The 26,468-nt window shown below is 43.1% G+C and overlaps 2 protein-coding genes across 2 annotated transcripts in view; both read left to right on the forward strand.

The window, feature by feature from the left end:
• LOC120994445 (OX-2 membrane glycoprotein-like) overlaps window positions 1–16,972 on the forward strand; it is a 51,734-nt gene extending 34,762 nt beyond the window's left edge. Inside the window, exons 2-4 of the mRNA XM_040423004.1 lie at window positions 7,854–8,195; window positions 11,687–11,995; window positions 16,847–16,972. Of these exons, the coding sequence (XP_040278938.1) occupies window positions 8,081–8,195; window positions 11,687–11,995; window positions 16,847–16,956 (534 nt within the window). The 5' untranslated portion in view covers window positions 7,854–8,080 and the 3' untranslated portion in view covers window positions 16,957–16,972. The remainder of the gene's footprint in view (window positions 1–7,853; window positions 8,196–11,686; window positions 11,996–16,846) is intronic.
• A 7,904-nt stretch (window positions 16,973–24,876) lies between these two features.
• Window positions 24,877–26,468, forward strand: part of LOC120993597 — a 114,013-nt gene continuing 112,421 nt past the window's right edge. The window contains exons 1-2 of the mRNA XM_040422072.1: window positions 24,877–24,936; window positions 25,626–25,686. Of these exons, the coding sequence (XP_040278006.1) occupies window positions 24,877–24,936; window positions 25,626–25,686 (121 nt within the window). The remainder of the gene's footprint in view (window positions 24,937–25,625; window positions 25,687–26,468) is intronic.

Genomic DNA, 26,468 nt, shown 5'->3' on the forward strand with positions numbered 1-26,468 from the left:
TACCTCTTGGTGAGAAATCATTGACTGCTAGACATGCCTCTATGATGCACTTGAAGACTTTTGCCTAGTTGACAGATTTTGAGAGGGGACACATTATTGGACTGATGATCCTTTGTCCTCGTGTATGCCATTCTGATCTAGCTGTTAGGAGGTGTTGGGAGAAATGGTTAAGTGAGGGCATGCACACACAGCGAACAGGCTCGGACAGACTACCAGCAGAGAGAATACAGTCAGGTCCATAAATATTGGGACATCGACACAAGTCTAACATTTTTGGCTCTATACACCACCACAATGGTTTTGAAATGAAACAAACAAGATGTGCTTTACCTGCAGACTGTCAGCTTTAATTTGAGGGTATCTACATCCAAATCAGGTGAACGGTGCAGGAATTACAAGCCTGTATCCAGGCTGCAGGCCGTATCACATCTTGTATCCAGGCTGCAGGCCGTATCACATCTTGTATCCAGGCTGCAGGCCGTATCACATCTTGTATCCAGGCTGCAGGCCATATCTCATCTTGTTTCCAAAATGAATAATGAACTCCAAATTGTCAATCCTACTGTGAGCGCTGCAGGTTACGGGTGTGGTGGGTCCTGTTCACACTTAGATTCCCTTTACAAGAAAGAAACCGTGCTGCTCTTTGATAGGTACTTCTTCGACCATTCTAGCAAATGTAGACTTTTCACAGTGCACCAATCACTGTTTCAGTGCTTCACACTTCAAATATTATTCGTTTCTCCTATGTTGCCAGTCTCCCCTACAGTGGTTAGGACGAAAGGAGCAAAACAATAGTGAAGCACCGCAAAAGATGTTCCTTATCAGCTTTTTATTATACTCGCAAGGTTTAAAAGAATCATAGGTGTAACAAATGTTAAAACCGGTTTCCTGTCTGTCACCCAACCCGGGTTTCACCTTCGCTTCGTCAGGGGTGCATGTCCCGCCTCCCTAGGGCGTGTCTTTTATACAATGATATTGTTCCTGCCATCATTTATATAGATGTCTAAAATTCAATCCTACAAACTATTAAAATACATACAGTACAGACCAAAAGTTTGTGGAATTATATACATAACAAACAAGTGTAAAACAACTGAAAATATGTCATATTCTAGGTTCTTCAAAGTAGCCAACTTTTGCTTTGATTACTGCTTTGCACACTCTTGGCATTCTCTTGATGAGCTTCAAGAGGTAGTCCCCTGAAATGGTCTTCCAACAGTCTTGAAGGAGTTCCCAGAGATGCTTAGCACTTGTTGGCCCTTTTGCCTTCACTCTGCAGTCCAGCTCACCCCAAACCATCTCGATTGGGTTTAGGTCATCTGGCGCAGCACCCCATCACTCTCCTTCATGGTCAAATAGCCCTTACTTTCAAAGTTTTCCCAATTTTTCGGCTGACTGACTGACCTTCATTTCTTAAAGTAATGATGGCCACTAGTTTTTCTTTACTTAGCTGCTTTTTTCTTGCCATAATACAAATTCTAACAGTCTATTCAGTAGGACTATCAGCTGTGTATCCACCTGACTTCTCCTCAACGCAACTGATGGTCCCAACCCCATTTATAAGGCAAGAAATCCCACTTATTAAACCTGACAGGGCACACTTGTGAAGTGAAAAAGATTTCAGGGGACTACCTCTTGAAGCTCATCGAGAGAATGCCAAGAGTGTGCAAAGCAGTAATCAAAGCAAAAGGTGGCTACTTTGAAAAACCTAGAATATGACATATTTTTAGTTGTTTCACACTTGTTTGTTATGTATATAATTCCACATGTGTTAATTCATAGTTTTGATGCCTTCATAGTCATGAAAATAAAGAAAACTCTTTGAATAAGAAGGTGTGTCCAAACTTTTGGTCTGTACTGTATGTATTTTAATAGTTTGTAGGATTGAATTTTAGATATCTATATAAATGATGGCAGAAACAATATCAGTGCCTTCAGTGTGAATCTACAATTTTCGTAGTCATGAAAATAAAGAAAACTCTTTGAATGAGAAGGTGTGTCCAAACTTTTGGTCTGTACTGTACATCACTGTGCAGGGCACCAAGAGTCATAGCTAATCCCTTCTGTTAAACAAAAAGAAAAGCATACAGCACCCTTCAGTAAAGCCAAAAACCCGTGTGTGCCCCTGCAGGAGCTGTGTCAAAATGGCTCCTTAGTGGAACAAAATAAAGAAATGAAGGCAGCGCCAATAAAGTAGTGCAGAAAAAAAATGTTACTTTAATGCATGTTGTGGCAGTCCAAACACATGGTTTTTAATCTCTTCAGTATTAGAGGTCATTGCTAGAATCAGGTCTAATTTATCGCCATGGACTTAAAGGGAACCTGTCACCGGGATTTTGTGAACAGAGCTGAGGACATGGGTTGCTAGATGGCCGCTAGCACATCCGCAATACCCAGTCCCCATAGCTCTGTGTGCTTTTATTGTGTAAAAAAAACGATTTGATCCATATGCAAATTAACCTGAGATGAGTCAGAGCTTAAAAATATGACTCTTCTCTGGTCACACAGATAAGATAGGACTCTTTTATTTAATTTGCATAAAAGGCGGGAAGTACAAAAATGCATAATGAATTAGTCTGCAAATTAAATTAAAAGTGTAATTTATATGTTTAAGGTAACACAATGAAGATTTAGAAACGCTCAGTGAGGGTAGCATAGTAGAGGTGACAGGATCCCTTTAACCGTGCAGTGTCCCAAGATTCAAGTAGAGGACCCATGACAGAGTGGGGATGGTGGCAGCAGCAGCAATCGCAGTAACTGGGACAATAGAGGACCCATGACAGAGTGGGGAGGGTGGCAGTAATAGTGACAGAGTGGGGAGGGGGCGGCAGCAGTGGCAGTAAGACTGTGTTAACATCACTGTTTATTTTTTCGTTCTGATCTGTCAGAAGAACATAAAACTAAAATATAAATCCTGTATTTTGAGCATCTGTAAAGCCTGCAGTTCAGGTTCTTGAGGAACGAGGTGACAATGAGATTGAAGATGTGCGCCATGCAGAGCGCTTGGTTCAACCTTCCCTGACTCAGCGCAGACAAAATGTTCTTCCCATTATCAGTAACCATGGATCATAGTAACATAATTTATAAGGCCGAAAAAAGCCCTCCGTCCATCCAGTTCGGCCTGTTATCCTGCAAGTTGATTCACAGGAAGGCAAATAAAAAACCTGTGAGGTAGAAGCCAATTTTCCCCACTTAAGGAGAGAAAAATTCCTTCCCGACTCCAATCAGGCAATCAGAATAACTCCCTGGATCAACGACCCCTCTCTAGTAGCTATAGCCTGTAATATTATTACGCTCCAGAAATACATCCAGGCCCCTCTTGAATTCCTTTATTGTACTCACCATCACCACCTCCTCAGGCAGAGAGCTCCATAGTCTCACTGCTCTTACCGTAAAGAATCCTCTTCTATGTTTGTGTACAAACCTTCTTTCCTCCAGACGCAGAGGATGTCCCCTCGTCACAGTCACAGTCCTGGGGATAAATAGATGATGGGAGAGATCTCTGTACTGACCCCTGATATATTCATACATAGTAATTAGATCTCCCCTCAGTCGTCTTTTTTCTAAAGTAAATAACCCTAATGTTGATAATCTTTCAGGGTACTGTAGTCTCCCCATTCCAGTTATTACTTTAGTTGCCCTCCTCTGGACCCTCTCCAGCTCTGCTATGTCTGCCTTGTTCACAGGAGCCCAGAACTGTACACAGTTCTCCATGTGTGGTCTGACTAATGATTTGTAAAGTGGTAGGACTATGTTCTCATCACGGGCATCTATGTCCCTTTTGATGCAACCCATTATCTTATTGGCCTTGGCAGCAGCTGCCTGACACTGTTTTTTGCAGCTTAGTTTGCTGTTCACTAAAATTCCTAGGTCCTTTTCCATGTCCGTTTTACCCAGTGTTTTACTATTTAGTATGTACGGGTGACTTGCATTATTCCTACCCATGAGCATAACCTTACATTTGTCAGTGTTAAACCTCATCTGCCCCTTATCTGCCCAAGCCTCCAATCTATCCAGATCCCTCTGTAGCAGTATATTGTCCTCTTCCGTGTTAATTACTTTACACAGTTTAGTGTCATCTGTAAAAATGTATATTTTACTGTGCAAGCCTTCTACCAGATCATTAATAAAAATATTGAAGAGAATAGGGCCCAATACTGACCCCTGAGGTACTCCACTAGTGACAGTGACCCAATCTGAGTGTGTACCATTAATAACCACCCTCTGTTTCCTATCACTCAGCCCGTTACTTACCCACATACAGACGTTTTCTCCCAGTCCAAGCATTCTCATTTTATGTACTAACCTTTCATGCGGTACAGTGTCAAATGCTTTGGAGAAGTCCAGATATACGACATCCATTGATTTGCCGCTGTCAAGTGTAGAACTTACCTCCTCATAGAAACTGATTTAAATTAGTTTGACATGACCGATTTCTCATGAAGCCATGCTGATATGGCGTTATTTGCTTAATTTAATTTAATTAATGTACTCCAAGATAGCATCTCTTAAAAAACCTTCAAACTGTTTACCCACGAGAGATGTTAAACTTACCGGCCTATAGTTTCTGAGCTCTGTTTTTGGACCCTTTTTGAATATTGGCACCATATTTGCTATGCACCAATCCTGTGGAACACTCCCTGTCAGTATAGAGTCCTTAAATATCAGAAATAAAGTTCTGGCTATGACATTACTTAATTCTCTTAGGATACGGGGGGGGTGTGCCATCTGGTCCTGGCGATTTTTCTATTTTAATCTTTTTAAGACACCGCTGTACTTCTTCCTGGGTCAGATAGGGCACTTTTAATGGGGAATTCACTTTTACATTCTGCATTTCGTATATCCAATTGGCAAGACGACAAGCAGTGTTCGATTTCTTTATTGATGACGCTTAGCAGTTCCTCCCTGGTGTGATTCCATTTACCCAGGCTGACCAGGTGCAGAACCGTGTGAAATCGACCTAGCTTTGCATAGGTGATATGCTGGAGGACCACTGTGAACTGTTCTTACATTGGAGGGTGAGGATAAAGTGGTGGATGAGGAGGCAGAGGAGAACATTAGCGCAGAAATCCCAGCATTACAACGCGGAGGCGGCATTGCGATCATCTGACCAATTTTCTGGTGTGCCTGGGCCAGAACGACATTCACCCAGTGACCGTAAAGGACAGATATTGTCCTTGACCACAGTTGCAAATCCATATATCAGAGCTTACATGAACTCTACAAGACACCAAGAGACCCAATGACTGGCCCACCTTCTGTGCAACGTACATGTGCTGGGCTGGTACAGCTTTTTTGGAAAAGTAATGACGGCTTGGGACTCTCCACCTAGGGTGGGCACAAGCCATCAGTTCTCTAAAAATATTCAGCTTTAACTACATGGAAAGCGAGGGACTGTAGTACCAGCAACTTCGCCAGATCCATGTTCAGCTTCTGCGCCGTTGGATGCGTGCATGCATACTGTTATCTTTTTGCAATCGCTTCGGTAATCGATTGCTGTTGAAACAAGTGACGAGGAGGAGCATCAGGAGCAATAGACAACGTTGAAGTCAATGGGAAGGAATGATATTTTCCACTTCTGACGTTACCGAGCCCTGACTGCTAGAGAGAGGCTACGAGCTGGTGGGAGATGCAGCAGATGCTGCATCAGGCTGTAACACTAAATGAGTGGCATGGTTTTCCCACACCACTTTATAGTGAAGTTCCCTATGTTGATGCAGGGCTGTAGTGCCAACATTAGCACCCTGGCCACCCCTCATCTTCTGCCCACACATAGTGCATACCTCCCCCAGAGACTTGGTGACAAATTCCCACGAGTATAGCATTTTCCTTCTACAACTGCGTGATACCTGCCTGTTGCTGCTTTTATGAATGCGTGCACTGCTAGTGTGTTCCTCACAGGTATTCTCCTGAGTAGCAGAGGGTGTACCCCTTCCGCATTTGGCTGCAGATCTCCCACTGCTTCCACGCTGCTGTCTCATGGGCAACCTGCTGTCTCACGGGCATGCTGCCACCCTTGCCCCTGATGATGATGAAGCCCCTTCTTCTTCCAGCTCCCACGTGTGATCAGCTACAGTACATTGTCATCTTCATCGGTTTGGTCTTCACTTATGTCACCCTCTCCTGTCTCTTGCACATGTCCCTGATTTCTCACATGTGCTCCCACTCGACTGTAATCATCGGTAGTTGCGTAGTCCGCTACACTCCACATCCAGTACTGGTCCGGACCTAAAGTACAGAAGAATTCTGTGGATATAAAGGATAGCTCTTGAAGTGGCCACCGCTAATACAGATCCCTACTGTGGTATGGGACCTGTGCACCTGCGATACAGACTTTTGCTGTGGTGTAGGACCTGTGTACCACATGACTCTACTATTGCACCAGCTGATCTGATCACCTGATCTGTCTATCAGGATCACCTGACTTGGACACGCCCCCCAAGCAACGGAGCCGAGTGCTCCAAACACATGTATTCAGCGTCTCGGTGATAACATCTCACTCCCCACTCTTCGGAAGGTGTCCGTGCAGTTAGCGATCCTGCTGACACACCAACGGACACTATTAATACTACGGAGTGGTAAGAGTCTCACTGAGACAATCTAATAAGCTTGGCAACTATTTACCAGACTACATTGGGCGGTCTATGAGAAGAGTGGTGTTTACCTTTGTGTTACAGCTGGATAACTTTTTGCCATAGTTGTGGCACGTTTCAGGAGACTGTATACATTGGAGTCCGTATATTATGAGGGCGCCAGACCTCTGAACATTCTTTGAATTGTCACATAGTGACTTTTATTTAGTGGTTTTTTATTGAGTGATTTTTATTGTTTATATTTTATTATGTGATATCCTGTACTATTGAACTGTTAATTATGCATAGAGCATTATAGCTTGAATAAATAGTCAAATACAGTATTATACAGTATTCTACATTATTTTCCAGAAGGTGGTGTGCCTTCTATTTTTCCTGCTACATTTTCTTACCCTTAACTGGGTGGGTGACCCAGTGAGCAGTGAACTCACCGTTACCCTTCCATCCAGGTGTTGAGCCTCCCTACTTTGACGTTTTTTACTAATTATATTCACTTACATTTATCATCATTATATTCACACAAAGAAAGTTTCATTCCAACAACTTTTTTGTTGTTGTTAATGTATGTGTATATAAGCAGGCAAATAATGTTAATATAGAAATTACATTAAACATTCTGAAATAAAATACAATTTTAGGTCTAATTTGTAGTTTGGTCAAGGCAGACAGTTTCTAGATTAATCTAGTAAATTTATTAATCCAGACCTTTTTTAGAAGTTTAAAAAGAGTGACCTTTAAGGGGCAAAGTGCAACTTAGGCATACAGGTCAAAAGTGGGGATAGTCCCTTCAAAATAGAAACACTTGCATATCTGATCTATAGCAAGAATGGAGAAGGACATCAACCAACATGACAATGTCAAACCCTTGCAGCATGCATTTGAAAATAGGCACACTTTCATCTACCCTCTACCATGAAGGACACCAGTCTTTTAAGCTTTACAACCCAAGTAGCACTCTTCTGTGTTTTGCCCCAGGTAGCCATCTTCCATGTTTTCTGTAGGTAGCCATTTCTGTGTCTTTCTCCAGGCAGCCTTTTGTATCCTCCACTCCATATCTTACAGATGGTACGCCTTTTCTGGGAAGGTTCCTAGTAGCCCTCTTCCATGCCATCTTCTTGGTAGTCCCCTTCGGTGACCATTCAAAAGGTAGCTCCCTCCATGTCTTCAACCACTGTGTCTTTCACCCCGTGTGCACAAATATGATGTACAAATGCTTTAAAATACTATGAACATCATTTATATATGTCATTTTTATTTCAGATTCCATCACGGTAAAAAGTGAGAAGAACCTATCGGCAGCAGTAGGGAGGAATGTGACTCTCCTGTGTCAGCTGATATCCACCAAAGCAAATGTCATTCAAATCACATGGCAGAAAGAGTCGGGCAATTTTTCTGGCCCAGTGGCTTCCACCAGTAGGGTTTATGGGCCGAAAATTCTAGGTTACTACTCAAATCGGGCGAAACACTCTTCTGTAGATGCCCTCAATATGTCAGCAATTATCATCAGCCCCGTGACTTTGGAGGATGAGGGGTGTTTTAAATGTATCTTCAATCTGTTTCCAGTTGGAGCTTCAGCTGGAAAAATTTGCCTCAATGTGTACGGTAAGGATCCTAACAAATCACTAAGATTATCTGGGATTACTAAAATTTCGAAAACTAGAAAGGTTAACTTATCCTTAGGATAGATCATCATTATCACATCAGCGGGGGTCCAAGCCCCGGCATCTCCGCCGATCAGCTGGTTTAGGGAGCCGGTATGCTCACCGAAGCTCTAGTGAGTGATGCAGGCTCCCGGCAACTTTCCAAGCACATCACTGTACATTGTATAGTGGCAGTGCTTGGTATTGTAGCTCAGCCCCATTGACTTGAATGGGGTTGAGCTACAACTAGGCCATGTGAGTTATGTACAGTGACGTTACTGGCCTAGTAAAGAGGCTGCGGTGCTCAACGCCTCGTCTAACAATGGTCCACTGAAAAAAAAACATACAATTGTCAAATTACCAACACAGTCATAACTACATATGCAAAGCAGAGTATAAATAAGGAGCAACAAATGGCTTTTTAGATAGTATTATAGCAAGATACTATGATTTAAGGAAAGAAGAGAGTACGCTAATATTTTGGAGTGAAGAGCAGCTCTCCCACATCTCAGTGTGTTTATCCAATTTGAACTTCATGTGGTCCTTTCGTAGGACTGAACTAAATTAGTTTAATTCACCCACTCAAGAATTGCGGGAGCATCTCTTACTCTCCAGTTGATAAAACTGTCTTTGAGGCAATTAGAAGGAAGTTTATGAAAGTGTTATGGTTAATATTTCCATAAGAACCATCAAGATAAAATAACACAAGTTCTACTGCAGCGAGACCCTGAGAAGCTGGTGGAGAGGATGGGAGTGGTAGTGATGAGATGATGTGTCACGGTGTACTCCCTCAGGCTGTTGCTCCCTGGGGATCCGTACAGTGAAAAGGTGGTATAAGGAATCAGGCAAGAAGTAGAAAAATAAAAGTCTCTGATTACCAAGTGCAAAATAGGAGTTGTAGTACATCCAGCAATAGTTCGTGCAATTTCTCTTCCCAGACGATTAGGTATGGTGGCTGGCAAATAAAGATGATGGCACCTCTGGTATGCTATATTGCTGATGTCTTTCTCCTGAACCTCTGGCTAACAGCTGAAAGCTGGTACCAACAGCTCTGTAAAGGCAGCAGAATCCACTAAGTGGTATGACAGCAACTGCACTTCCAGCAACCTGGCTAGGTGGAGCTTAGCTTCCAGACCATCACATTGCTTGGCATGTAGAGTTGTCTCCTTGCCACACATTCTGATTGCTAATGACAAAGCGGAGTAGGAGGAAGAGTAGTCTGAGCAGGAGAAGCAGTAAGTAATGATGACAAGCAGGGCTGGCTTTAGGTTACATGGCGTTCTGTGTGAGAAGTTTTTTTGGGGATCCCATACACACACACCTCCGCAGCCATTATAGGTAATTAAATACACTAAATTAGTAGACAAACAGTAGTCAAATTTGAAATGTACCAACTCTATGGAGAAAAGAATACACAGCTAATATTTAATGGGCTTGTCTCATCTAACCATTACTAAGGCGAGAGGAGACACAGTCCTGACCACCAGCTGGCAAGGAAACAAATGAATGTGGTGGCACGAGCTGTTTCTGTAGCTCCCACGCACTGCAATGGGAGCTATTGAAATAGCGAGAGCTGACAAGCTTCAATGTTTCCCAGCCGGCTGAGGGTCGAGATTGTGTCTCTCCTCACCTTAATAATGGCAAGATGAGACAAACCTTTCAAAGGGATATTCCCATCTGGGACATTTATAACACATCAATAGGATATTTTCTGAAATCCCACAGCAGTAAATGGAGAGGACACAGTGCATGCACAGTGTACAATTTAAGATAGAGTAGTAGTGGTGCCATACCAAGCTCATTACATACATACATCACCAGAACCAAGTACAGTACATTAATACAGGACAAAAACCAAACTCATTACATAAATACAACACCAGGACTAAATACAGAACTAGAACTAAGCACATTACATAAATACAGCACCAAAACCAAGCTCATTACATGAATACAGAACCATAATTAAGCACATTACATAAATACAGTGCAATAACCAATCCCATTACATAAATACAATACCAGAACCAAGACCATTACAAAAATACAGCACCACAACCAAGAACATTACATGAATACAGAACCAGAACTAAGCACATTACATAAATACAGCACCCACAAAGAACAGTTGTTCTGCAGTAGCTCCGGCTCCACAGCGCCACCTGTTTTGCAGTGGACAGAGCTTGTTACTGCAGCACTGTTCCCATTGAAGTGATTAGTGCAGTAACCAGCTTCATTCACTATACTGTACTACAGTGTACAATGCACAAAGCTGTGTAGTTCCAGCGTTGGGTTCCATCAACGGAACTACTGCAGAACGGCTGATCAAGGAGGGGTACAGGGAGTGAGAGCCCTGTCAATCAGAGTGATAGGCCATCACTTGTAAAGACCCTTTAATGACGTGTTCTTTGGAGGAAAAGATCAATTTTTAGTGTTGAGTAGGGATGAGCGAATCGACTTCGGATGGAACATCCGAAGTCGATTCGCATAAAACTTTATTCTAATACTGTACGGAGCAGGAGCTCCGTACAGTATTACAATGTATTGGCTCTGATGAGCCGAAGTTATTGCTTGGGTTCAGTAAATGGTTTTTTACAGTACAAATTAATTTATGAAGTTAATAACTTCGGCTCATCGGAGCCAATACATTCTAATACTGTACGGACCAGCTCCTGCTCCATTCAGTATTAGAACGAAGTTTTATGCGAATCGACTTCGGATGTTTTATCCGAAGTCGATTGGCTTATCCCTAGTGTGGAACAAATCAAAGTCAAACAAATGTACTACGATCCGAATTTAAGGAAAAATTAGATTCGCCGCAAAGCCAAGTTTCCTCGTGCTTTGTGGTAATGAATCAATTTTTACTGAAATGGCAGCAAAAAATACATACTCACCGTCGTGGCCATCTTGATTGAAGATACCATGTGAAATCTTCCGCAGGGTGATGTGTCGCTGTGTCTGGCCAGCGAGATTTCGCTGTGTCTGGCCAGCGAGATTTCGCTTGGTGAGCAAATGGATAAGGTTAGTATGTTTTTTTTTACCGAATTAACCGCCTGAAAACCCACAACTGTAGCATCAGATGCCGCCATCCGAGGGGTTTCAATGATGGGGGCGGCACGATCGCTGTTCTCTGTCTTGCACCCGCTACATATAAAGGAATGCGCTTCGTGACAAAGTACTTCGTCACAAATTGAATGTCTTTGTGAAATTCTTCAAAGCAGCCGAATCAAATTTCTCACAACTTTTCTCATCACTAATCACTTTCTCATGATTTTCTAAATTTGGGAATTGTTGAGGAAAGTCATATATTTTACAGCTAAAATGTACAACGTCATCAATTGTGACAATTTAGAGGTGTCATTTACTCTAAAACCTGAGGTTAACGGCTCAATAAATGGGGTGAATATAAAGAATCTAAAACATTTTTATTGTTAAAATTTATTCTATAAATAGAAGAAAAAATATCCGAGCCAACGTTGGATGTTAAGATAATTGACCGCCCGGAGATGTTGGAAAAACTTCTGGTTATCACCTGCAGTGGATCAGGACTTCCAGCTCCCAACATCTCATGGAACCATTCACTGGACCTACAATATGAACCTCAAACATGTAGTATTGTGAATTCTGATGGGACCATGACCGTCATCAGTAATCTGACCCAAACAATGGATGAGACCTTAGAAGGGACAAAAGTGACCTGTATTGTAAATCACCCGACACTTGGAGCTGAGAAACGTCTTTCTAAACTGGTGCCTTACACAGGTAAGTGATTCCTACCTTCTAGGACAAGTACTGTCATCATCCTTGAGTAGTCTTCGGACTTTCACATATTTAGGTTTTTCCTGTCCCAGATAGGATCCAACAATCTTAATTGAAATGTCATGATCTGTAGCCTCAGGCCTTGCATCAGGCATCAGTTTCACCCACAGTGTTCATGTAAAGACATTCTCCAGGACCTTTACATTAATGCCCAATTGTGAAGTCCCTCAGGTCTGTATATTCAATAGAGCTGTTCATTTTTTACACTGATACAGTGAATTCTCCAATTAATGAAAGCCCTTTGCTGCAGTACTAGGCACAGCCACATTCATATGTGTGGCACTGTACCTGCGTAAGCAATGCACTGCCAGCAGAGACTGCTAGAGTGCTGAGGCCTCTTTCTTCTGCTGATCTATGGTGGTCCCTGTGGTTGCTCATCCATCTATCAAACATTGGTGGCCTACAGAGGTGGCCTTTCTTCCTTCTTTCTTTTTGGCTCAACATATTCAAAGATGTGAGGAATGAGATGACCTTTTTATTAAATTTAAAAGATAAATTAATGAAACTTTGCTTTTTGCCTCTATCACAAGATGTCCATGTGCGGTCTCTAAGTTTTGTGATTTGCAAGCTATCAATATTGTATTGAATAGTCCTTAACCAATTCTGAGGGTGGACACATCTCAAAGAGGCTTCCAAGATTTTACTATTGGTGGTCTATCCCGATCAGTGGGGGCCTGACACCCTGTATCCTGTTGATCAGCTGTAACTCTGCCACAAAACTACACCGCTCTGTCCACTGGTTAGTGCTGAGCTGCTCCCATGGAAGTAAATGGCGAGATAACCAGCTCCATCCGCTACACAATGGACGGGGCTATGTTGTTCCGGCGCAGGAGCTATAGAAGAACAGCTGATCGGCAGAATTTTGGAGAATTGGTCTTCAATTGTCAAATCCTGGACAACCAATTTAAGGACATGCTATAAATGTTTAACCACTTAAGCATCTAGGCTGAATTTACTCTTTCAAATAAAATAAAAAATTACAAAAAAAGCAATAATAATACTAAAGGTTAATTGTAAAGAGCCTAGGGTGATCCGAACGGTAGGTTTTATACCTTCCTCTACAATATCTGAATTCACATGTGTACAGGGTAATTGCATTGCAACCGTTTTTACCACCATATCCCCTACCATCATATACTGTACAATATTCACAGCCTTTACACTCTATCCTGAAAGAAATACAGAAAATGTTCACATAGAATAATTACAAAGGTTGAAAATGTTTCAGGCTTTACTGTATTTCCCTTATTACTGTATATAAGGCAAGTAAAAAGTACTTTCCTCTCTCGGGTCTGGCCATTGTGACACAGTGAGAGGTTTGGTCTGGGAAAACAGGTATTTTCCTCCGGCCATGTGCTGCTGGGCTGATTTAAAGCCAGGTGAGGTCAAATACCGGACCGGATTTTAAATGCTGATCCGGGTTTTGGAAGCACCTGTCGGTGATGCGATGTCAGCCATTTAACCCTTTCCATACAGCGGTCCGTACGGACCGCTGTATGGAAAAGGTTAACAGCTCAGGGAGGTCCCTCCCTCTCCGATCGGGGGGCTGCTGTGCCTTTGCAGCCCCCCGATGGAAGAGGGAGAGAGCCCCCAGACAGCCTCCCGCCAGCCCCGTCCTCACCCTTCCCCGTCTGCGAAGTTGTGGCAGACGGGGAAGGTTCCCATGGCAACAGGACGCCTTCTCAGGCGTCCTGCTGTCCATGGTGCTGAACAGATCTGTGCTGAAGGCATAGATCTGTTCAGTGTAAGTAAAATACAGTGCAGTACCCTATATATTGTACTGTACTGTATTATACAGACATCAGACCCCCTTGGATCTTCAAAAACCAAGTGGGTCTGGGTAAAAAAAATGTTAAAAAAAAGTGAAAAAAAGTAAAAATCAAAAAAACACATTTATCACTGATTAAAAAATGAAAAAAATAAAATTCCCTACACATGTTTGGTATCGCCGCGTCTGTAACGACCTGATCTATAAAACGGTCATGTTACTTTACCCGAATGGTGAACGCCATAAAAATAAAAAATAAAAAACTATGATGAAATTTAAATTTTGCCCACCTTACTTCCCAAAAAAAGGTAATAAAAGTGATCAAAAAAGTCGCATGTACGCCAAAATTGTAACAATCAAACCGTCATCTCCTCCCGCAAAAAATGAGACCCTACTTAAGATAATCGCCCAAAAACTGAGAAAACTATGGCTCTTAGACTATGGAAACACTAAAACATCATTTTTTTTGTTTCAAAAATGAAATCATTGTGTAAAACTTACATAAATAAAAAAAAGTATACATATTAGGTATCGCCGCGTCCGTATCGACCGACTCTATAAAAATATCACATGACCTAACCCCTCAGATGACCACCGTTAAAAAAATAAAAACGGTGTAAAAAAAGCAATTTTTTGTCATCTTACGTCACAAAAAGTGTAATAGCAAGCGATCAAAAAGTCATATGCACCCCAAAATAGTGCAAATCAAACCATCATCTCATCCCGCAAAAAATGAGACCCTACTTAAGATAATCGCCCAAAAACTGAAAAAACTATGGCTCTTAGACTATGGAGACACTAAAACTTTTTTTTTGTTTTAAAAATGAATCATTTGGTAAAACTTACATAAATTTAAAAAATTGTATACATATTAGGTATCGCCGTGTCCGTGACAACCTGCTCTATGAAATTACCACATAATCTAACCTGTCAGATGAGTGTTGTAAATAACAAAAAAAAAAAAAACGGTGCCAAAAAAGCTATTTCTTGTACCTTGCCGCACAAAAAGTGTAATATAGAGCAACCAAAAATCATAGTACCCTAAACTAGTACCAACAAAACTGCCACCCTATCCCGTAGTTTCTAAAATGGGGGTGCATCAGGGGGGCTTCAAATGGGACATGGTGTCAAAAAAAACAGTCCAGCAAAACCTGCCTTCCAAAAACCGTATGGCATTCCTTTCCTTCTGCGCCCTGCCGTGTGACCGTACAGCATTTTACGATCATATATGGGGTGTTTCTGTAAACTACAGAATCAGGGCCATAAATATTGAGTTTTGTTTGGCTGTTAACCCTTGCTTTGTAACTGGAAAAAAAATATTAAAATGGAAAATCTACCAAAAAAGTGAAATTTTGAAATTGTATCTCTATTTTCCATTAAATCTTGTGCAACACCTAAAGGGTTAACGACGTTTGTAAAATCAGTTTTTGAATACCTTGAGGCTCCATTCACACGTCCGCAATGTGTTTTGCGGATACACGGAGACACGGATCCGCAAAACACGGAAAGCGGGCAATGTGCATTCCGCATTTTGCGGACCGCACATTGCCGACATAATAGAATATGCCTGTTCTTGTCCGCAATTGCGGACAAGAATAGGACATGTTCTATTTTTTTTGCGAAAAACGGAAGCACGGATGCGGAAGTGCAGATCCGCAAATGTGGATGCGGACAGCACATTCCATCCCCATAGAGAATGAATGGGTCCGCACCCTTTCCGCAAAATTGCGGAAAGGATGCGGACCCATTTTGCGGACGTGTGAATGGAGCCTGAGGGGTGTAGTTTCTTAGATGGGGTCACTTTTATGGAGTTTCTACTCTAGGGGTGCATCAGGGGGCTTCAAAAGGGACATGGTGTCAAAAAAACAGTCCAGCAAAATCTGCCTTCCAAAAACCAAACGGCGCACCTTTCACTCTAACGCCCCGCTGTGTAGCCGTACAGTAGTTTACGGCCACATATGGGTGTTTTCTGTAAACGGCAGAGTCAGGGCAATAAAGATACAGTCTTGTTTGCTGTTAACCCTTGCTTTGTTAGTGGAAAAAATGGGTTAAAATGGAAAATTAGGCAAAAAAATTAAATTCTCAAATTTTATCCCCATTTGCCAATAACTCTTGTGCAACACCTAAAGGATTAACGAAGTTTGTCAAATCAGTTTTGAATACCTTGAGGGGTGTAGTTTATAGAATGGGGTCATTTTTGGGTGGTTTCTATTATGTAAGCCTTGCAAAGTGACTTCAGAGCTGTAGTGGTCCCTAAAAATTGGGTTTTTGTAAATTTCTGAAATATTTCAAGATTTTCTTCTAAACTTCTAAGCCTTGTAACATCCCCAAAAAATAAAATATCATTCCCAAAATAATTCAAACATGAGGTAGACATATGGGGAATGGTAAGTCATCACAATTTTTGGGGGTATTACTATGTATTACAGAAGTAGAGAAACTGAAACTTTGAAATTTGCAAATTTTTCAAAAGTTTTGGTAATTAGGTATTTTTTTAAGCAAAAAAAAATATTTTTTTGACTTTATTTTACCAGTGTCATGAAGTACAATATGTGATGAAAAAAAAAATCTCAGAATGGCCTGGATAAGTCAAAGCGTTTTAAGTTATCACCACTTAAAGTGACACTGGTCAGATTTGCAAAAAATGGCCTGGTCCTTAAGGTGAAATAAGGCTGTGTCCTTAAGGGGTTAAATAGGCATCTGGGCTCAGAAGCCATGTCTCTGTGTTGGCATCTGGAGCCTTGTGTCTGGATGACAGACTTGCTACCTGTTTGGCGTGAAACAGGTTGGTGCTGCTATCAGCAAGGACTATTTGAGGCAGAATTGCTGCATGGGTGTGAATTAGCACCAACACCAAGGTGACTTTTTGTTTTAATATGACGCTTGTTTTGTCACTTGCCTAAAGTGTGAATAAAACACTGAACTGTTTAATCCAAAGAACTTGTTGTTGCCTCTATACTGCGTCCGCTAATCCTGTCTACCAGAGCGAGTCCCCACACCACTAACAGGAGTGTATTGTTTTGTAGGCGGAACGTATTCTAAAAGGGAGGACACAACCACAGGGAGGACCCATACACGGATTTTAGTAATTCCTCCCCTTGTTTTTGCTATAATCATTATCCTGCTGATAAGGTAAGTACAGCGTACATACTACACAATAGTTGTGTGACCTAGTTCTCTACTGCATTTGGCTTCTACAGTCGTGGCCAAAGTTTTGAGAATGACAAAAATATTAGTTTTCACAAAGTTTGCTGCTAAACTGCTTTTAGATCTTTGTTTCAGTTGTTTCTGTGATGTAGTGAAATATAATTACATGCACTTCATATGTTTCAAAGGCTTTTATCGACAATTACATGACATTTATGCAAAGAGTCAGTATTTGCAGTGTTGGCCCTTCTTTTTCAGGACCTCTGGCAATTCGACTGGGCATGCTCTCAATCAACTTCTGGGCCCAATTCCTGACTGATAGGCAACCCATTCTTTCATAATCACTTCTTGGAGTTTGTCAGAATTAGTGGGTTTTTGTTTGTCCACCTGCCTCTTGAGGATTGACCCACAAGTTCTCAATGGGATTAAGATCTGGGGAGTTTCCAGGCCATGGACCCAAAATGTCAACGTTTTGGTCCCCGAGACACTTAGTGTATCACTTTTGCCTTATGGCACGGTGCTCCATCGTGCTGGGAAAATGCATTGTTCTTCACCAAACTGTTGTTGGAATTGTTGGAGAAGTTGCTGTTGGAGGGTGTTTTGGTACCATTCTTTATTCATGGCTGTGTTTTTGGGCAAAATTGTGAGTGAGCCCACTCCCTTGGATGATAAGCAACCCCACACATGAATGGTCTCAGGATGCTTTACTGTTGGCATGACACAGGGACTGATAGAAGCGCTCACCTTTTCTTCTCCGGACAAGCCTTTTTCCAGATGCCCCAAACAATCGGAAAGAGGCTTCATCGGAGAATATGACCTTTGCCCCAGTCCTCAGCAGTCCAATCACCAAACTTTCTGCAGAAGATCAATCTGTCCGTGATGTTTTTTTTTGGAGAGAAGTGGCTTCTTTGCTGCCCTTCTTGACACCAGGCCATCTTCCAAAAGTCTTGGCCTCACTGTGGCGTGCAGATGCGCTCACACCTGCCTGCTGCCATTCCTGAGCAAGCTCTGCACTGGTGGCACTCCGATCCCGCAGCTGAATCCTCTTTAGGAGACGATCCTGGCGCTTGCTGGACTTTCTTGGACGCCCTGAGCCTTCTTAACAAGAATTGAACCTCTTTCCTTGAGTTCTTGATGATCCTATAAATTGTTGATTGAGGTGCAATCTTAGTAGCCACAATATCCTTGCCTGTGAAGCCATTTTTATGCAACGCAATGATGGCTGCACGCGTTTCTTTGCAGGTCACCATGGTTAACAATGGAAGAACAATGATTTCAAGCATCACCCTCCTTTTAAACATGTCAAGTCTGCCGATTTTAACCCAATCAGCCTGACATAATGATCTCCAGCCTTGTGCTCGTCAACATTCTCACCTGAGTTAACAAGACGATTACTGAAATGATCTCAGCAGGTCCTTTAATGACAGCAATGAAATGCAGTGGAAAGGTTTTTTTGGGATTAAGTTAATTTTCATGGCAAAGAAGGACTATGCAATTCATCTGATCACTCTTCATAACATTCTGGAGTATATGCAAATTGCTATTATAAAAACTTAAGCAGCAACTTTTCCAATTTCCAATATTTTATGTAATTCTCAAAACTTTTGGCCACGACTGTACATTCAGGATGGAAAAGACATGGCAGTAAAACAATTTTTTAGTCGTCATACCTACCAGTGGCGTAACTAGAGTGTTTATGGGCCCATTGCAAACTTTGGATCGGCCCCCCCCCCCCATTTTTACAAAGAGGCGGCAGATTTTCTTTACACTAAGGGCTCTTTCACACAAGGTGATGCCGTGGCGGATAACCTGCTACGTAAAAGAGACCCAAGCCCCGTTTTGGACAGCAGAGACACAGAGCAGTAACATGATTAATACTGCTCCGTGACCTTTTTACTACAAAATCACAGTGAGATAAAGTTGTCACTGTGATTTTGTAGTAAAAATATCACAAAGAGGCAAAGAGCATTATCAATCATGTTAATGCTCCGTGTCTCCGCTGTCTGGATCAGGGGGGATTGGCACTCTTTCACGCAGCGGATTACCCCGCACAGGATCCACTCATGTTAAAGGAGCCCTAAGCCCAATGCATGGCTACACTCACCCAGTCCTAATAAAATCTGGTCCTACCTCATCCAGGGTGTCGCTGGCGTCAGCGTGATGTCCACTGGATCCAGCACAAGGTCCCTGTGGTCATAGCGAAAAAAAGAATAATCACATAAGGAAGGGAAGGGTGACTGCCCCTGTGAAATCACCAGCAGGGAGCGCTGTGCTGGCCTGTAAGACTGAGCCATGCCAATATAGCAGGGTAATCTAGGAGATTCCTCTAAGTGCTACCAGACACAGTACTAATGCCCACATTGTGGCTCCTCACAGTAATTAAGCCCACCTTGTGGTCCCTTTAAAATAGTTATTTCCACTTGTGGCCCCCTCCCAGCAGTTATGCTATCTTTGTTCCTGTCACAGTAATTATGCCTACTTTTGTGCCCCCTCACTGTAGTTATGCCCAGATTTGTGCCTCCTCAACAGTAGTTATAGCCAGATATGTGCCCCCCACAGTAGTTTATGCTCAGCTATGTGCCCCTCACAATGCTTATGCCAGATATGTGCCCCCTCACAGTGCTTAAGCCGGATATGTGCCCCTCACAGTAGCTATGCCAGATATGTGCTCCCTCACACGGCTATGGAAAGATATGTACCCCCATCACAGTGGGGTTATGCCTGATATGTGCCCCTTCACAGTAGTTTTACCACATATGTGCCCCCTTACAGTAGTTATTCCAGAGAAGTTGCCTCCTCACAGTAGTTATTCCAGATTAGGCCCGCCCCCCTCAGTAAAGATGCCCAATTTTGTGCCCCCTCACTCTAGTTGTTGCCCCCTTTTGCCTCCAGAAAAAACCAAAAAAAAAAAACATACCCTCTTCACTGATGACGCGCTCCCACACTCACATTGCGCTGCTGTCTGTGCTGAAGGCCGATTCCTGGGCTTTCAGCGCTCCTCCCACAGCCAGCAGCGCAATGTACGGCCCAGCAGGGGGAGCGCCTGAGCTTAGGAAGAACAGTGAAGCATAGAGAGCGGAGAGGTTGCCCTGCTTCACTCTAAAAAAACTAACAGCCTGGCAGTAACAAGAACTGCCGGGTGAGTGCGCCCCCCCCCCCCCCCCCACCCCCCCCTCCTTGCCCTTGCGCTCTTTCCCCGCTGTCTCCTGCGCGTTTTGAGAGAGCTCTCTGACGGGACCCGGCATTATTATTGTACTTCATGCCCGGACCCCGTCAGAGCGCTCCCATGTCCATGTGAGGTGCAGCGGGCCCCCTCCTGCTGGGCCGGGTCGCACCCTCTGTGACCGTGATCGTTACGCCCCTGATACCTACCCAATGAACCTAGAACCATTGTTGAGAATGGTACTGTATCTAATAATTTAGGTTAACATCTCTAGTGACTATAAAGGGGTTGTCTGATTTGGACACCACCAACTCACTTTGCAGTTACTCTTGAAACCACCATATTGCAAAGGTCCTGCAAGTGGGGTGCCCTTATGATTGGTTGATGTCAAAGGAGTAGCCAGAGTGTAAAGGCTTTTGCAGTGTGCCTATTGGCATGAATGACTACTGTCTTCCAAAGTTGAGGGCTACAATGGATATGGATCTTGACTGTATGCTAGGAGAACTTGGTCAGTAGTTCTTCATTCTCTATGTGTACATACTGTATGGAAACATAAAATACAGATTAAAGCTCTATACTGTTTTTTTTTTTTGTTGAGTAAGGACCCTAGAAGAGCAATGACAAGGTTTATCAGGAGGCACTTAAGTCATCCTGTCATGAAAAATCCAGACACAGTACAGTATATTATCAATGGTCATGAGGATGAAGCTCCCTCTAGTTTAGGGGATCATGCTTCCACTTCTGATACCAACCTCAAAATTGCTACTGGCCTATGAAGGTGATATGAAGGGTGTGAATTTATATTAGTTTGCAAGACCTTATGAAGTTGTTCCTCGGCTAGCAAGATATTTTAACTTCTTTACTAAACTTAATCTTTGTTTATACTTAGATTTATGCTCAAGAAAAGTCCAAATATTAAAATAGATTTGACATACCATTATCAAAAAAGTAAGATCGACCAAGCAATCCAGGTACTCCTTCACTGAATGCTCATCTCATGTCCTGTCATCACCTAAAAAGAGACATCAATGGAACATTTCCTTTGGATGAAGTACTCTATCATCTTGTGGATGTCATAACATCATGATGAGTAGGAGTATGACCTTTGAGATTCCTATGATCTTGAGATGAAGTGGGCCACAAAACCGAGCGTTTTCTACTGCATCCTTTTCTAAATGTTGTCAAAAATGAAAGACACTCCTGGCCACCCAGCTGTATGTGGCCGTAGTTTGCTGGCCACTGTCGAGAGGCAGAGAGTCCCACTATGCAGGGAAAAACAAGAAGAGGTCAAGTACCTGCACACAAGTTCTAATGGCACAATGCAGGCATCATCTTAAGAGGCGTAAAGCTCTGGACTCTGGCACGTGCCATTGATTGTAACCTTCTTATGCCTCAATAGAGTGGCATAAAAACATTCTTAAATGTTCCTCATAGCACCTACTGAAAAATGTGTTGAGGAGGGGTATGGTACAGAGCTGTTTTCATGGATTTGTGTTTGTATATTGGGGGTGTAGGGTAAGGTTGGTGCTTTCATAATCCTAAACTGATGGAATTAGATGTTCAGTTTGGATGACTATCGGGGGAGGACCACGGCTATCCTCTCATTGGTTATAAACATGATGATAAATCTGATACTACAGAGATTACTTCTCTCCGTTGATGTCCACTTTCTCCTTGCCTCTCATTGTTGACCTTCTTACAGGATAATTTGACCATTATATGAAAACATGAATTAACTAAGGCTATCTCACCACTGTGGTGATGTCACTAAGGCAAAATTATTATTACATCAGACAGTATTTGGCCCTGGCACTGACTTAATGGGAAGTCGTTGTGGACAACTTGTCATCCTGGTGGACTGTCAGCATGAAGCAATGGATAAAAGAGGCTGTGCAGGAATAAGGCTCTGTTGACCACCAGTGCCTCCACCAAGAATATAGCACGCACAAGGAAAACCCCCAACAGACCCCAAGACATCCATCAGTTTCTAGTCATATGATGGGTGCTTCAGCTTCTTGTGAATTTCTTTATACTTTGTGTCATGAATATGATGTGGGGGTGCATGTTTGTAGCAGCTATTATAGAAGTATATGTGCTGTGTGTCTGTTGTATAAGGTGTCATTTCTGCAGGATAGAAGGGTCCTTCACCAAATGGCTGAGTGCTTTGAGGCCTACATTCTATCCCAGCAGGGAGGAGTCGGGCAGGCTGGGACTCTGCCAGCTACAGAAGATGCAGATGGACAGTTCTCCTCATGTTCCTGTCATATCTAACACTTCTGGCTGCCAGGTACTAGCTTCAAAGAAGCATCTGCTCCCCCCCTGATAAACCAGATACTGGAGGAAGGGGGCTCATTTTGGAGGCAGATTTGAAAACTTTAAAACAAAGAGATTTCAATATTCAATGCCCTCCACTCCCCTCATTAATTGTTCACCAATGGAAGAACTAGGATCTGGTTGATCAATGACTGGGCCGACTTGAAACAGGAAACCAATCCTAGTTCTATAAAATTGTTGCATGGACATATTTTTAGTGTTTGTATGTTATTTTTACTTTGTCTCCTCTTACATCTGTTTTTGTAAGCACTGCACTATTTTTCGTGTATAAAATATTCCCTTTATAAGTCCGCCTTGTTGCTCTAAAGAATCCATAGCCTGAACGAGTGACTGTGTAATTGCTTGTGAGCAGAACGTATATACGTGGAGTGAGCAACGTTTCCGGCTTACGTCAAAGTCGGTGGTGGCAGCTGGTGTTTGGGTTGTTGAGTCTGTGCGTGTTTGGGGGTGAACTACACTCACTTAGAGGCCTGAGTGTGTGGTGTGCGTGGAGTGAGAGCTTGGAGGTAGTCTGGGGCCCCTGGCAGACCCATCCCTGGTTGCAAGATGCGGGTGCGTACGTGACACTTTGTTTCACAAGCTACGATGCAGATGAGAACAGAGCCGAACCAATCATCTCTATAGTTTTTATATTAAAAACTTTTTTTTTTTAAACTTTTTCAGTATGTTTAAAGCTACTTTAATGAAAAGAAAAGTTTCTTAAATGTGACTGAAAGCTTTCTAAATCTGTATTTTTATCCTACTAGGCATCACAGTTCACAGCAAACACCTGGTACAATAGTAACCATAAAACCTAAAGAGGGGATGACCACTATGGGGGGGGGATTTATCAAAATGGGTGTTTACCACACCAGTATCGATCCCCTGTGCCGCGAGAGGATGTGCTTAATTTATGATGAGCTCTGGACTATAATAAAGTATGTAACTCAGGATTAGTAAAGGATAAGTAATGTATGTACACAGTGACTCCAACAGCAAAATAGTGAGTGCAGCTCTGGAGTATAATACAGGATGTAACTCAGGATCAGTACAGGATAAGTAATGTAATGTATGTACACAGTGACTGCACCAGCAGAATAGTGAGTGCAGCTCTGGAGTATAATACAGGATGTGTAACACCCCAGAGTTATGTTACGACACACCTCTACCCCACTACTATCTGTTAAGAGCCTTTACCTTGTCATCTGATATGATTTTGCTCATGTCTTCACAACTGTGCATTCCAAACTTTGTTAAATGTAAATTTCCTTCTAATTTTCCATGTTCACCAGCAGGTGGCAGCAATGCGTTGGTAAGGAGCTAGTTACAGCTTAGTACATCTAAGCTGGGATGGTTCATTCCAGCTTAGCTCCCCCTCTGTGGAGGTGTGGACTGTTCCCACATCCTGCAGCTTGGGAGAGAAGGGAAGTTAGATTCAGTGTAGCCCACCCCCTGCTAGGGGTAGGGTGTTTGTGTCAGGAGTCCCCCTGTATAGGGAAGAAAGCCAGGATCTTGTCTCGGCTGAGACATTGATCAAATACCCAGACTGAGCCCTGCAGCCTTGTCTGGATGACAAGACAGCAGACAATCTCCAGAGTTCCAGGATGACAGCATTCCCTGTGAGCCTATCTGTGATTAAAGTCCAGAGACCTAGGAGAAGCCAGATTCCTCCTCAGCTAGTCAGTCCCCATACAGCAGAAGATAAAGAGAAGTGCAGAAGCTAAATTCCTGCCACAGTTACAGAACTAACAAGCAGACGTCTTTTCCTGCAAGCTCCTGATTTATAGTGCAGAAGATTTATTCCTGCCAACCATTGCCAAAACCTGCTGGGACCAAAAACCAAAGCTGTATTTTGCTTGGATGAAAGTTATCTTCAGTAAAGCCAAGTTTGAATTTCACCTAAAGGTCTGGACATCAATTTCTGCTGCAAAATCCATCTATTACTCAATTTATTGCAAGTAACCCAGGAGCCAGGTGTCCAGCCGTACCCAGGTAGGAGACACCGTTGACACAATTATCATCACCATACAGAGACATTATAGGCAATCACACCACTCTGGCATTCCTAACCTGGGGCGTGAGTTATAACACCTTGGAAGGGCCCTGTGATAGTACCCTGCGCACGCTGCAATTGGCGTCACGAACAAAACTACAAATTATTTGTCTACCCCATTCCTGGTCACTGCAGATGTAACTCAGGATCAGTACAGGATAAGTTTTAAGGCCGATTTATTGGCCTGTATTTGTGGGAGGGGCTCTTCCGCGCTATTTAGGCTAATTTCCCCCTACTCCTACATCCTACGTCTGCTCAACACAGATCGTGGCCATATCCGTGTGCGTCTGGATTAGTTGCCTTCCTGCTCCTTAATCTACACTGTGCGCTGTGTCTACCCCGTTTGCCGTATCTAAACGTTCACCCACCTCCCAGGTAAGATGCCGCCTCAGTCAGTGGCCCCGTTGCTCAAAGTCCGGTCGGCAGCGCCGGCTCCCCAGGTAAGGGGGAGTCACGCTACACCGGAGCGAACTGCCTGGATCTGCTCCCACGCGGCAGTATAGGCAGGGTGCAGGGGTCAGCGTGATCCCGAACTCATTCGCAAATGTCTGGCACGGGCCGCCTGCCATTAGTCAGGCAGGGTATTGTTAAACTTATTTTCGGTGTCCTCTCCTTCAGGTGTCCTCTCCTGCTGCCACCGGCCCGCTTGCTTCAGTTCGCTCGGCGTCCCAGGCTCGTTCCTGTCTGGCTCCTTGCGCCCCCAGTGGCCACAACTGAGGATGCAGGACGGGGAGCTCACTAGACAGTGTGTAGCAGGTCTTGAGGTGACTCTCGTGCTACTGCAGTTAAAAAAAAAAAAAACACACATACACATACTTATGGCATTATTTTATTCAGGCACACACTCCAAAAAAAAAAAAAAAAAGGGGATGAAAAAAAAAAAAAAGGGGCAATAAATACAGTGGTGTATATATATATATGCACGTATTACGGGTGAAACAAACTGCCCTGCACATTTTATTGGGTCATGTTCAGTCACCTCAGGTACGGGATCACCACGCTAGTTCATTTTCAGACCTTCGTAGTTTACGCATTATACGCACGTATATTCATCGATCTCGTTCACATCTCCAGTCGTGTATAGCCGTTCCTTGTCTCTTTAAGTATGTTTTCTCCGTTCTCTCTCCAGGAACGTTACTTCTTTTCAGGTCAACCGTCGGTTCTCAGTGGCCCAGTTTCGTTTCCAACAGGTAGTATAGGGAAGTTTTCAGTGCTAGATTCACCTTCTCATTTTGTCGTCTAAAAATCTCACGGTTTTAACTTAGGTATCTCCTCATCCCGCTATTTGCTCCTTCCGTGCTGTGGGTAAGTCAGCTCAGTTTGTCGGTGGCGGTAATCATTGATCACGAGGTGACATTATCCACGATGGCATGCGTACGCACACCACATCGTTCGGTGGTAGGGTTGTCACTGGTGTCCAGTCCGGGTCCCGTGTTTGAGCCTCATTTACGTACTGTATCTACAGGATCATGTCTCATGCCTCTAACATCATGGAGGCCTCGGTCAATGAAAATGCCGCCAGGCTGTCCGAAGCGGGTAGCATCCCGTCACTACGGAGTTGGACCGTACCAAGGTTGATGGCGGAGCTGTTGTCGTCGCAATTCATGCGACTCTCCTTCTTCTTTGTGTGGTGCCAAATCAATTAGAAGAATAAGTATGTGTACAGCATACTGCTTTATAATGAGACCAGACACTAGGTGGTTTCATGAAAGCATCTTCTCATCCTCTTTGAGCCATGGTAGAAGAGACCAGGCGAGAGAGCCTTTTATTCCCAGTACATTCACTAAAATAGCAGACATGACATCACAAAAGGGGTGTTCCTTAAGAAGAGACTATTGGCTCCTTAACCTGATAGGAGTGGTTTCAGTATCCCCTCTTCCCCCTCCCTCATTGACCTTCTCATACATATGGTTTGCAGCCATCTAGTGGACAGAAATGTGTACTACAGAATATTCTCATTATATATTCATAA

This window comes from Bufo bufo, chromosome 3, assembly GCF_905171765.1.
Source record: "Bufo bufo chromosome 3, aBufBuf1.1, whole genome shotgun sequence".
Lineage (NCBI taxonomy): Eukaryota > Metazoa > Chordata > Amphibia > Anura > Bufonidae > Bufo > Bufo bufo.